The sequence below is a fragment of the Galeopterus variegatus genome, unplaced genomic scaffold (assembly GCF_000696425.1).
Source record: "Galeopterus variegatus unplaced genomic scaffold, G_variegatus-3.0.2 Scaffold3520, whole genome shotgun sequence".
NCBI classification, from domain to species: domain Eukaryota; kingdom Metazoa; phylum Chordata; class Mammalia; order Dermoptera; family Cynocephalidae; genus Galeopterus; species Galeopterus variegatus.
Window position 1 is genome coordinate 80,638 of NW_007729631.1, and position 12,256 is coordinate 92,893.

A 12,256-nucleotide genomic window follows, 5' to 3' on the forward strand; every position below is an offset into this window, starting at 1 on the left:
TTTTATGAACCTGTATCTGGCTTAGTGATAGATGGTTTGAATTGTGTTCAGGTTCCAAATCTACTATTTCTTTTCTTATTCTTACAACAAATTAGGAAATATATCACAATCACAGATAATTGGAAATGTTGGCAAATATCTGGTATCTCTGTGAGATGGTCCTGGATGTCTCAACCAAACAGACCTATAAATTTTAACTCCCATTGATGACTGCTTTTGCCCCTTGGGACATCACATCCCAATGCTGAAAGCTTATCTGTTTCATCTTGGATCATCATTTCAAGTGCATATCCACTCCATTCTTTGGTTGGACTGGTCCCTGAAAAGTATTTCTCGAGGATATTTACAGGATTCGGGTGATTTTTAAGTAGGCCAACAATACACCATTGCTTTCTTTATTTGATGAGTGAAGACATTCATCTAATGTTGAGAAACAGTGAAACCTTGTACATAGTAATGTAGTTCACCTTTTATTATAATTTTGAAAACCTGCAGTTACTAAAGTATTATTTCATTGTTTGCCCGTCTCAGGACTGAAGTAATTTTCTTTTATTCAATAAACATTTATTAAATACTTATTACATGTGAGGCATCGTGCTCCTCCAAGTTTAGACGTGTTACATTTGGTGCTGAGACTTACAAGTAGGAATATCCAGCAGACTCTTAGATATATGTCTCTAGAAGGTAGAAGGAATTTAGACTATATCAAATATACTTATTATAAATGTATACAGTCATTTGTTTGCATAAGAAAAATCAAATGCTTCTCTGATCTTCAAAGAAATGCAGATTAATACAGGAAAGAGTTGCTATTTAATACCCATTGAATTATCTAATTTAAAAAACACTCAGTGCTGGCAAGATTGTGATCCAACTAAGATGCGCATAGGCCACTTGTAGAAATATAATTATGTAATTTGGTCCAGATATTTTGGAAAGCAGTTAAATCCATTATGAAAACATTGTAAGTGTAGTGGTTTGGGGAGATGCTCAGCCGAGTAGTAAAGAGCAGAGTGCCCATCTGTAGATTCACCATAATTATTTAGAATGTGTACATGGACTAGGTAAGAATAGAACCAAATGAAAAGGTTAATTTGTTATGGTGACAGAATTTGTTTAAATAAGTATTATTTTGAAATTGGTATAATCTTTTTGATTTTTTTAAAAATTCTGGGTTTTTTTGTGGAAAATGTATAATATATATTTCTATTGCATTTTCAAAGGCATTATTCATACCCCTACATATTTTTGCAGGGCATATGAGTTGTTACATCATGTTTTGCCCTTATTACCTACCCCTTAACTCCTGAACCCCGTCGTCGTCAATCACCAGCAAAATCCTATTTCCATAAACTCTTCTCTGAAATTACTTTTGTCTTGTTAAACCCAAATTTGGATATGCTCAGAGAACGTTGCTTCCCCTGAAGCCCTCTCAGAAGGCAGTCTATTCTTTGCCTCAAAGTTGAGAGGTGGAGGGGTCTCTTTTTCATCGCCACCTTTACCATTCCACTTGGCTCTTCCCTAGAAACTCTTAGCTTTAAACCTCTTGTCATCAGACTGTATCGCACACTGTCCCACCTTTTAACTGTTACCTACCAAGCCTGAGATTCCGCCCTCATTACTCCATAGTTCTAGCTCCTGGCTCACTGTTATCCTCTCAAGCTAATTCTCCTCTCCTTGTCCTTGGAGATTTCAGTGCACCTGCATATGATCCTTCTAATACCCCTGGCTTCTCAGTTCCTTTGGCTTCTCACTGCTTCAACCCCCCTCTCACTTCTCATGCTCACATGGCCATTTCACTCCTCCTGAATCCAAATTTCTGTCTACTTTGTGCCAGCCCCTGCATGTCTGACCTTGGCTGGAGAAAAACTCTGCCATACATACTCAGGTTTTACTTTTAATTCATGACCATGAACCTCACATGGGAAGTTAATGCTACCCAGCAGTCCTATTATGTTATTCACTCACACTGGACTTTTTTACAGTCTTCTCTTCTTTCCTTAACCGTCCAACCCCTCCTCTGTTAATGGATGCCTTCCGTGCGACTCTGGCTAGAAAAATGGAAACAGTAATAGGGAGCTTCACCAGCTCCTCCGCTGCCTCCCTTGCAACTGTAGAAGAGCTGCCTGTGCTCCTGTCTGAAGGCAGCCTGTCCACTTGGTGTCAGATGTGTCCCCCCCCCCCGCCTACTCAACAACGGTTGAGTAATTCCTCCCATCATCAGCTTGTCCCCCTCTGTTACTCATTCCCATCAGCATCTAAGCATGCCATTACTTCTCCCGTCATATTAAGGAAAACAAAAACAGAAATCCCTAGATTCCAATTCCACTTCCTCCCTGTAGCCACCACTCCCTGACTCTTCCTCCCTTTATAGCAACACTCCCAAAACATCATCTGGTGTCCGTTCTTGTTATTTCCAGTTTCTCCCTTCTTGGTCTTTCTTGAATCCGGTTCAGTCAGACTTTTGGCCCAGCAATTCTTACCAGAATCTCCAGTGAAACACAGATTGCTAAATCTCACCATTCTCTGGCCTCATTTCAGTGTCCTGTCGCAGCACTTCACTTCACTCTCCTTCCTCCATGAAGCACCCTAAGCATCGGGCTCCTGGGATGCCACCCCTCTTGGTTTTCCTCTTACTCCCCTGGCCAGTCCTTCTCAGTCTCCCAGGACTCAATTCTTAGACCTCTTTTCTGTCTACGCTCAGGCCCACGGCATCATCATTAAAGTGCCATGGCTTTAAGTAACATCCATGTGTTAATGACTCCCAGATTTGTTATTTCCAGCCAGGCTTCTCTCCTGACCTCCACATGTATATGTCCATCTAAGAGCTTTTTGGATATCTCCATTTGCATGCCCAGTAGACGTCTCAGGCTAACCTGTCTAGACTGAACTCCTGATCCTCCCTCCACTTCTCCAAACCTGCCCCGGCTTGCTTAATGGCAGCTCTGTTCCTTCAGTTGCTCAGGCCAGATTCCTGACACTTTCTCACCATTTCCAGACTCCTGACACCTCATTCCTGAATTACTGAACAAGCTCCTAACTGGTGTCTCTGCCTCTATGTTTTGCACCTTTACAGTCTTCTCAACACGGCAGCCAGAGCAGTCCTTCTGTAGCATTGGTTAGATCACCTCTCCTCCACTCGAACCCCCATTCCACTCAGTTGAGGAGCTACAGTCCTTTAAAAACCATATACAGTCTGTCCACCTGGTACCTCTCTGAGTTTCTTTCTCTTCCTTCTTACCCTCACCTGACTCCAGCCACACTGGCAGCATGCCAGGCAACCCACCCACCTGAGGCGCTTTGCACAGGCTGTTACCAATGTTTAGAATTCTAAGAACTCCACCCCCAGCTACTAAGCATGTCCCTCCCTCACCTATATCAAAGGTCACCTTCTTAACAATACCTGCTCTGGCCACCCTGTCCTCTCCATTCCTCTCACCTTGGCCTATTTTTAATAGCACTTCTCACCTTCTGACATATATCCACTTCTTTATTGTATTTATTATCCATCTCCCACTACAAAGTGAGCTTTGGGAGGACAGAGATTTTTGTCTGTTGTGTTCATTGATGAATCTCCAGCATCTAGAATAATGCGTCTGCCTAGTAGGCACTAAAAATGTGTTGAGAGCGTAAATGAAAATGTCCCTATTTCTGTCTGATGCCCACAGACACATGCTGAGAGATCTGCTCACAATGGCTTTTAATTCCTCAAGTTTCTTCTGCCTAGTAGGCACTAAAAATGTGTTGAGAGCATAAATGAAAATGTCCCTATTTCTGCCTGATGCCCACAGACACATGCTGAGAGATCTGCTCACAATGGCTTTTAATTCCTCAAGTTTCTCAAGTGTTGTACTGTAAACAGGATTTAGAAAATAACTACTAAGAAAACTGTGTCCTTGACATGATTCCATATGGTCATTTATTCTAAACTGAAAACAACTCCTTCTCAGTGTAGCAGCAGTATCATAAATATTGAAAATGTATAAGCAACATAATGGAGCCTTGACATTTTTAGGAATACGTTCAGAGTTCTTCACAAATCCCCCAAATTGTGAATACCATGATAGTATATTCTGCTCACATGAGTTTCATACACAGCAATAAAAAGAAAAGGAGGCCACATGGAGCTTCAGATGCCAAGTGGCTGGCAGGGCTCAGGCATTGGAAGGAGGCCCCCCACACACACCCCCGCCTCTCTGCCCAGCTTCACACTTGAGCCTCAGCAACGTAACACATTATAGCAGCTCAGGAACCCTCGACGTGACCCACATGTTGTTGAAACCAAGAATATCTATTCTGGAAAAGCCAGGGCTCCACTGTAATATTTTCTTCTATTTGCAAAATTTTTAAATATTAGCTTTAACAAATTAGTTTTCCCAGGCTATGAAGCCTTGGTTTTAAAATGTACACATTGAGCATTCCTCATCCGAAAATCCAAAATGCTCCAAAATATGAAATTTTCAGCACCAGCATGACTCTCAAAGGAAATACTCATTGGCACATTTAGGATTTCAGATTCTTGGGTTAGGGATGCTCAAGTGTACGTTTATGAAAATATTCCAAAATCTGAAAAAATCAAAATCTGAAATACTTCTGCTCCCAAGCATTTCAGATAAGGATGCTCAACCTGTATTATGTATGGGTATTACTACAACTAAATTACAAGGTAACTTACTGTTAATAACAAAATGATCAAACACTTATAACAGAGTAAGTTTTCACTTTGAGAACAAATGACAAGTAAGCATCTATTCAGTTTGATTTTGGACTTCTGGTAATAAACTCTGAATGTAAACAAAAAAGAAAAAGAAAATGCATGTTTGTTTTCATTTTTCAGCTGTGTTTTAAAAATACATATATTCTAATTTAACAAAACCTTCTGCCATGATAACTTTTTTTCAAAATAATGATGAACAGGAATCTTTGACAAAAAAGGGTTGGAGTAAGGAAAAGGATGCTGTGTCACCATGGTGACAGCTGTCCAGCGTAAACATCTCACATCTCTTCTGTTTATCATGTGTTTTAGGGCAGTTCAAGCTGCTGGAACAGGACCGCGATATAAAGGAGCCAGTGCAATATTTCAACAGTGTGGAGGAGGTGGCTAAAGCCTTTCCTGAGCGTGTGTACGTCATGGAGGAAATAACATTCAACGTGAAGGTAGCTCTTGAAGAACCCAAATATTTATCCTCTCTAAAATAATTTACCTTTCAAGTCTGTGTGTACACAGTCAGTGTACGTCTGCGCCTCCCAGGAAAGTTCCATCTTCCGAATGGGTCAGCCAGTGGTCAAAACTGCATATATTGTAGCTGACCTGACTCGCTGACCACGTGCTATATTTATTATTGTTAGAACTTAAAACTGATATCTGAGTTCAAAGATACAAAAGTTAATGCAGATAAAAAGATTTTATTTTTAATATGAACTTTATTCTCTAATATGTAATAGTTGTTTGGCCAGATCTTCTGTGATGCTTCACTTTTAGGAGCAGAAGGCATATGATGCAACTAATACCACTTACTTAAAAAACAAAAGAAAGAAAAGGCTTCCAGAGCATGCCCTGAGATCAGATATATTCATTCCATTCTTTGTGGATTATCAGTTTCAGTATACATGGAGAAAACTGATGTATAGAATGCTTCCCAGAGATAAACTAAATAGTGTCTGCTGCACTTCATTTGTTTTGCATTCTTAAAGGGCCAGTGCTGTCTCTTCTACGTGGGGAGTGAGCTGCTTTTACTAGACTTGCTTTTGAAGAGGGGACCAGAGAAGTAAGCCACCAACTAGGTCCAGTCTTACTGCCAGCAGGTCCACTGCATTTTCTTCAGCAACACCCACAATTACACTGAAACATTTTATTTTATTTATTTTTTTTTTTTAAAAGATGACTGGTAAGGGGATCTTAACCCTTGACTTGGTGTTGTCAACACCACGCTCAGCCAGTGAGTGAACCGGCCATCCCTATGTGGGATCCGAACCTGGGGCCTTGGTGTTATCAGCACCGCACTCTCCCGAGTCAGCCACGGGCCGGCCCTACACTGAAACATTTTAGAAAGTGTTCACATCGAAAGGATTCTCTGTTTAACCTCATTTCAGCAGGAAGTCCAGCTAAGTCACATTCTCTGAACATTTCAAGATAGAAGGCAAGATTCCTGTTTCTTAGAAATCCACTCTATGTGGAAAAACAGGCTGCATGGTATCCTGACCCAAGAATGCAGCAGTGTCTTTGTGGATGAGTCAGTCCACCCACACTATTGAGGAAAGGGGGGAAATGGCCAAGACAGCCTCCTTATTGGAGAAAAGGTTCTGCCCATTTTGTTGGCAAAACTAAGTCATTCTTTCTTCCAGTTCTAAAATACAGCTACTCTGGTCTACTTTCTTTAGTTTTGTTATTAAGATGGGTGCGATTTTATATTTTGTAAAACATTTGCTAAGTAAATTATGCTTATATGAAAAAAATTTGTAACTTTTAACTTTCAGTGGCCCAGTATATGAATTGTCAAGACAACTTTTATTCATTTACATTGAAAATTTGTGAGAACATGTTCTTCATTTTTAAACTTACCAAAATTCTCTGGACAGAAGTTAATCAAATCCTATTTCATTGGTGTCTTGATACGATTTAATTCTCTCCTTAAAACTGAAAATTATCTAAATGAAAAAAGTTGTTTAGAAAGGGAAGTTAATACTTTCAGACTCTCTTCTAAAAACATTTTATTTGCTAATAAATGATGAGAAATCAAGCATAAAATTTTTATGATTTTTTAAGATTTCCTCTAGTACTAATATTTAATTTTCCATCCTTCATCACATATTGTTCATGTACAATTTTTCAAAAGATAACTCAGCAGATTTTGGGGGGTAATTTTGTATTAAAGCAGCAATATTTGAAAGAATAACATGAAACTATGAGTTCTTTTTTTTTACAGAATTCCATGATTGATTGTATTCATTAAAATATGTGTAATAGAGCATGCATTTTGATAGAGTTCTTTTTTTTTACAGAATTCCATGATTGATTGTATTCATTAAAATATGTGTAATAGAGTTGTCATTTAAGAGTTCAAAGGCACAGATAAATGTATAAAATGGGACCTTACAGCATCCATAGAGCTAATTGGTTTTGGGTTTAGTTTCATGCTGTGCAAACATAAATATTTAATATATTTAATATTTCTAGTCTATTACTTACAAGGTTTTAAGATGTCATCACCTCCAGCCTGCACGAATCATTAAAATATTATTCAGTTCTATTCAAAGAAGGATTCTTATAGGAACCTCAGGAAATTTATGTAAGGATACATAAAAGTTTGCATTCACCCAAGTAAATAAACTAAGGAGAGTTATGGAAAAGTTGTCTGGATACGACCTGGACCAAAAATAAATGTTGAAAATCATGTTCTTTTATAATTAAAAGTAGACTTGATTATAGTGTCTGTGTGAGAACTGGGACAGGCAGAATGTTAGGAAATGGAATGTTTGATTATTATTTCCCCTGGAGAGGGAGAGAAAAATGAAAAACAGTGCTGTTTACTCATAAATGTAGCTATTATCCAGGAAGCAGCTTTTTAAAGATAGATTTCAAACCTTCTTAGAAAATTTCACCCTCTACTGTCTGCCTCAAATACAGCATAAACTAGACCAACAGGATAAGCCATTGAAGAAACCAGTTGCAATTAAGAATTGACAGCTAAGTGGAATCATGATAGTCAAAGGATGCAATTATTATTTGAAATAAATATATATGTGTACATTCATGTATATTTTTACAAGTCCATATTTAAATGAATCATAAGAAAATAGAGTAGAGCAAAAAGTATTGAAAAAATGGGAACTCCAGTTATGTTTTTTCCCCAAACTATACCAAAATTTTAAATAAATTTTAACTAAATTTAATGGATAATATTAGTACTATTCACACATTCGTTTAAAAATGAAGCATTCCTTTTAACTTGAAATTAAATAAAGAAAATTTATCTTTAAAAAATGCCTCAATGTGTTTAAAATTATCTGCCTGATTGCCCCATATTGATTAACTGCATGAAATAAATTCATATGCATTAAATGTTTAATTATTTAACCAGAATATGTATTTTGAGCACCTGCTAGATGCCCAGCACTAATGCCTCAATGTGTTTAAAATTATCTGCCTGATTGCCCCATATTGATTAACTGCATGAAATAAATTCATATGTATTAAATGTTTAATTATTTAACCAGAATATGTATTTTGAGCACCTGCTAGATGCCCAGCACNAGCAGATTTTGGGGGGTAATTTTGTATTAAAGCAGCAATATTTGAAAGAATAACATGAAACTATGAGTTCTTTTTTTTTACAGAATTCCATGATTGATTGTATTCATTAAAATATGTGTAATAGAGTTGTCATTTAAGAGTTCAAAGGCACAGATAAATGTATAAAATGGGACCTTACAGCATCCATAGAGCTAATTGGTTTTGGGTTTAGTTTCATGCTGTGCAAACATAAATATTTAATATATTTAATATTTCTAGTCTATTACTTACAAGGTTTTAAGATGTCATCACCTCCAGCCTGCACGAATCATTAAAATATTATTCAGTTCTATTCAAAGAAGGATTCTTATAGGAACCTCAGGAAATTTATGTAAGGATACATAAAAGTTTGCATTCACCCAAGTAAATAAACTAAGGAGAGTTATGGAAAAGTTGTCTGGATACGACCTGGACCAAAAATAAATGTTGAAAATCATGTTCTTTTATAATTAAAAGTAGACTTGATTATAGTGTCTGTGTGAGAACTGGGACAGGCAGAATGTTAGGAAATGGAATGTTTGATTATTATTTCCCCTGGAGAGGGAGAGAAAAATGAAAAACAGTGCTGTTTACTCATAAATGTAGCTATTATCCAGGAAGCAGCTTTTTAAAGATAGATTTCAAACCTTCTTAGAAAATTTCACCCTCTACTGTCTGCCTCAAATACAGCATAAACTAGACCAACAGGATAAGCCATTGAAGAAACCAGTTGCAATTAAGAATTGACAGCTAAGTGGAATCATGATAGTCAAAGGATGCAATTATTATTTGAAATAAATATATATGTGTACATTCATGTATATTTTTACAAGTCCATATTTAAATGAATCATAAGAAAATAGAGTAGAGCAAAAAGTATTGAAAAAATGGGAACTCCAGTTATGTTTTTTCCCCAAACTATACCAAAATTTTAAATAAATTTTAACTAAATTTAATGGATAATATTAGTACTATTCACACATTCGTTTAAAAATGAAGCATTCCTTTTAACTTGAAATTAAATAAAGAAAATTTATCTTTAAAAAATGCCTCAATGTGTTTAAAATTATCTGCCTGATTGCCCCATATTGATTAACTGCATGAAATAAATTCATATGTATTAAATGTTTAATTATTTAACCAGAATATGTATTTTGAGCACCTGCTAGATGCCCAGCACTGTTGTAGGCACTGGGCGTAAATAGAGAATGTACAAGTCCCTAACAGCATAGAGATTACAGTCTAGTAGGTGAGGCAGACAGTAAATGAATAAACAAGTACTAATACTACCTCCAAGTAGAGATATTGAGAAGAGAGTTGGTCATACAGACCAGGAGCTTGGGGACAGGTCTAGACTTGGGTTGTACATTTGCAGCTCATCACCTTCTGAAGACATTTGAAGCCATGGGGCTAGTTGAGTTTACGTGCACCAGTGGTTCTCAACCAGGGGTGGTTTTGTCCCTCGGGATGTTTGGCAATGTCTGTACACAGTTTGGGTTGTCATGACTGTAAGGCAGAGGACATTACTAGCATCTAATGGATAAAGGCCAGGGATGCTGCTAAACATTCTGCAATGCACATGACAAGCCCCCACAATAAAGAATTACCCACCCCAAAATATCAGTAGAGCCAAGGTTGAAAAATGTAACCTAGAGACTTGATAAAGGGGGGGTGGTCTTAAGACTGAGCCCTGGAATGCCTCAGCATGTAGTAGTTTTGAAGAGGAGGTAAAAGGGGATAGAAGAGCAGTGGAAGGATGACCAGGAGCATGTGACATCCCAGAAGCCAAGTTTCTAGGAGGAATGAATAACTATGTCAAATGCTACTCAGTAATTGAATTAGACCGGGACTGGGAACTAACCATTAAATTTAGCAAAATGGAGGCCATTGGTAGCCTCGACAGGAAGGACATAGTAATCAGCTCAGAGACCTGGAAAGCAAGTAAACCAGGGCAGTGCAGTGGATGGTCCTAAAGTTTTGTCAAGGTAAATTTCAAGTGAGATTACTCAGCATCACCCTTTCTTTCTCCCAGTCATCTCTGGCTGCTTGGTACAGAGAAGACAGGGCTGGGTTTAATGAGAGTTGAGGTTCTATCAGGTGAGAGTAACAGAGGTCAGCAAACATGGTGACAGAGGATGTCCTAGAGTGGCAGGTAATGCTGAGCCATGGAATCCTCATGGGGTGAGAAGTGTGAAGACAAGAGCATAACCCCAATGGAAATTGGGTTCCTGGTGGGATTAAGGAACTTTTGAAGTGGATAAGTTTGAGAAAGTGCAAAACAGGAGGTGGTGGTAGAAACACTTGAAGTTGAACTTGAGACAGTAATATAGGAAATGACAGGAGTAGCTGTGTCTTCAAATCTGAGTATGTCCATTTGAGTAGGCAGCTGAGGTGGTAGGAACAGAAAGTGGGAGTCAAGAGGGTCAAGAAAATAAAGGGACATGGGGGCATGATCATCTGTGTACGTCTCCTCCAGTCCCTTTAAAGCTAAAGGCATTCGTTTAGAACAGCAGTTACCTACCTCTTTCACGTTTTTTTTCCTTTATCCATCCAATTTTTGGTTTCCATGGCAAGAATTTTGCTTTTGTTTACTTGTTTTTCTGCCTGTTTGCTTTTAACTATAATAGGCTTTTTTTTTTTTCTTAATTATCTCTTTCAGTGTTTTCATCAGCTATGTCTATTCTCATATTTACTTTCAAAGTCAGAAGATGTCCTATTTCCAAGTTGGTCATGTCAACTAAAGGCTCATTCCTCTACCTCTTCATAATATAAACAGCCACACTAACAATTCTCAAGCCATGTATCTTTTTTTAAGCAAGCCACCCTGATCTAAAGAGTGAATCAGTCAGACTATGTAGTGGCTCAGGCCCTGGATTCAGAGCTGAGTTTACACCCCAGCTCCAGGCACTGGCTGTGCCCACGGGCAGGTCATATAACTCTTTGAGCCCACGGTGTCTTCTTAACCTGCAAAATGGGGGTGATACTACCCACCTCCTAGATTTGTTATGAGAATTAAGTGAAGTTAAGCCCTCAAGTCCTTAGCAAGTGTCTAGTACAAGGGTTTGCAAACTACAGCCTATGAGCAGACCATCTATTTTTGTAAATAAAGTTTTACTGGAACAAAGCCATGTCCATTTGTTTACATCTTGTCTTGGCTGCTTTCATGCCAACAGCACAGTTGAGTAGCTGTAACAGATTGTAAGGCCCACAGAGCCTAAAATTATTACTTTCTGGTCTTGTAAGAGAAAGTTTCCCAATCCCTGATTCAGGACATAAAATCATACTATATTAAGTTTCACATTTAAAAAAATTTTCCCACCACAGATTACTTCACTTACCCTATTTAATACTCTACATCCATGGTCTTAATATTAAGAACTCAGTACATACTAGCTGTTTTATGTTATTTCAGAATGTCCCTTCACGTACTTTTGGGGAGACTATTATACCAGTACATAATGAATTATTTTAAATATCTTCCAGCCTTTCAAACCCAGCCTGGTAATGATGAGAAATATTCCCACACGTGCATTTTTCTGCCATCAAAATAATAACTAACAAATTAAGTTTTAACTTAAGTTCTATCTTTTCTGTGTCAGCTGTATAAAGAGAAGGAAGAAATGGCAGCCTTCGATTGGGCATTGGGTCCAAGGCATCCTGTCTTCACTGCTATAGCCCAAAAGCTTTCTACATCAAAATTACTGCTCTCAAGTCTGAGGGAGCCCAAATACACTAGTCCGGATGCTATAATGTTGCTATTTTAGTCCTGCTAGTAAGGTCCATGCTTTCTGCTATTTCAGCAGAGATTTCCCCAGAGGCAAAAATAACAAGTTCGCATTGTCTCAACTAGGGAAAGGGTCACTTTCCCTAGTTGACTCAGAAATGTGAGATTTCAGTCTGATGTGGAATACGGTTATCACCATTGCCTGCCCAGACCTCTTAAGAACGGTCGGGGGCAGGAGCCAAGCTGACAACCCTGTCACC

The 12,256-nt window shown here is 38.2% G+C and overlaps 1 protein-coding gene across 2 annotated transcripts in view; it reads left to right on the forward strand.

Moving 5' to 3' along the window:
- GAREM (GRB2 associated, regulator of MAPK1) overlaps nt 1-12,256 on the forward strand; it is a 122,714-nt gene that overhangs the window by 69,760 nt on the left and 40,698 nt on the right. For both annotated transcript variants that reach the window (XM_008585326.1, XM_008585327.1), the window contains exon 2: nt 5,027-5,157. In XM_008585326.1, coding sequence (XP_008583548.1) covers nt 5,027-5,157 — 131 coding nt within the window. The remainder of the gene's footprint in view (nt 1-5,026; nt 5,158-12,256) is intronic.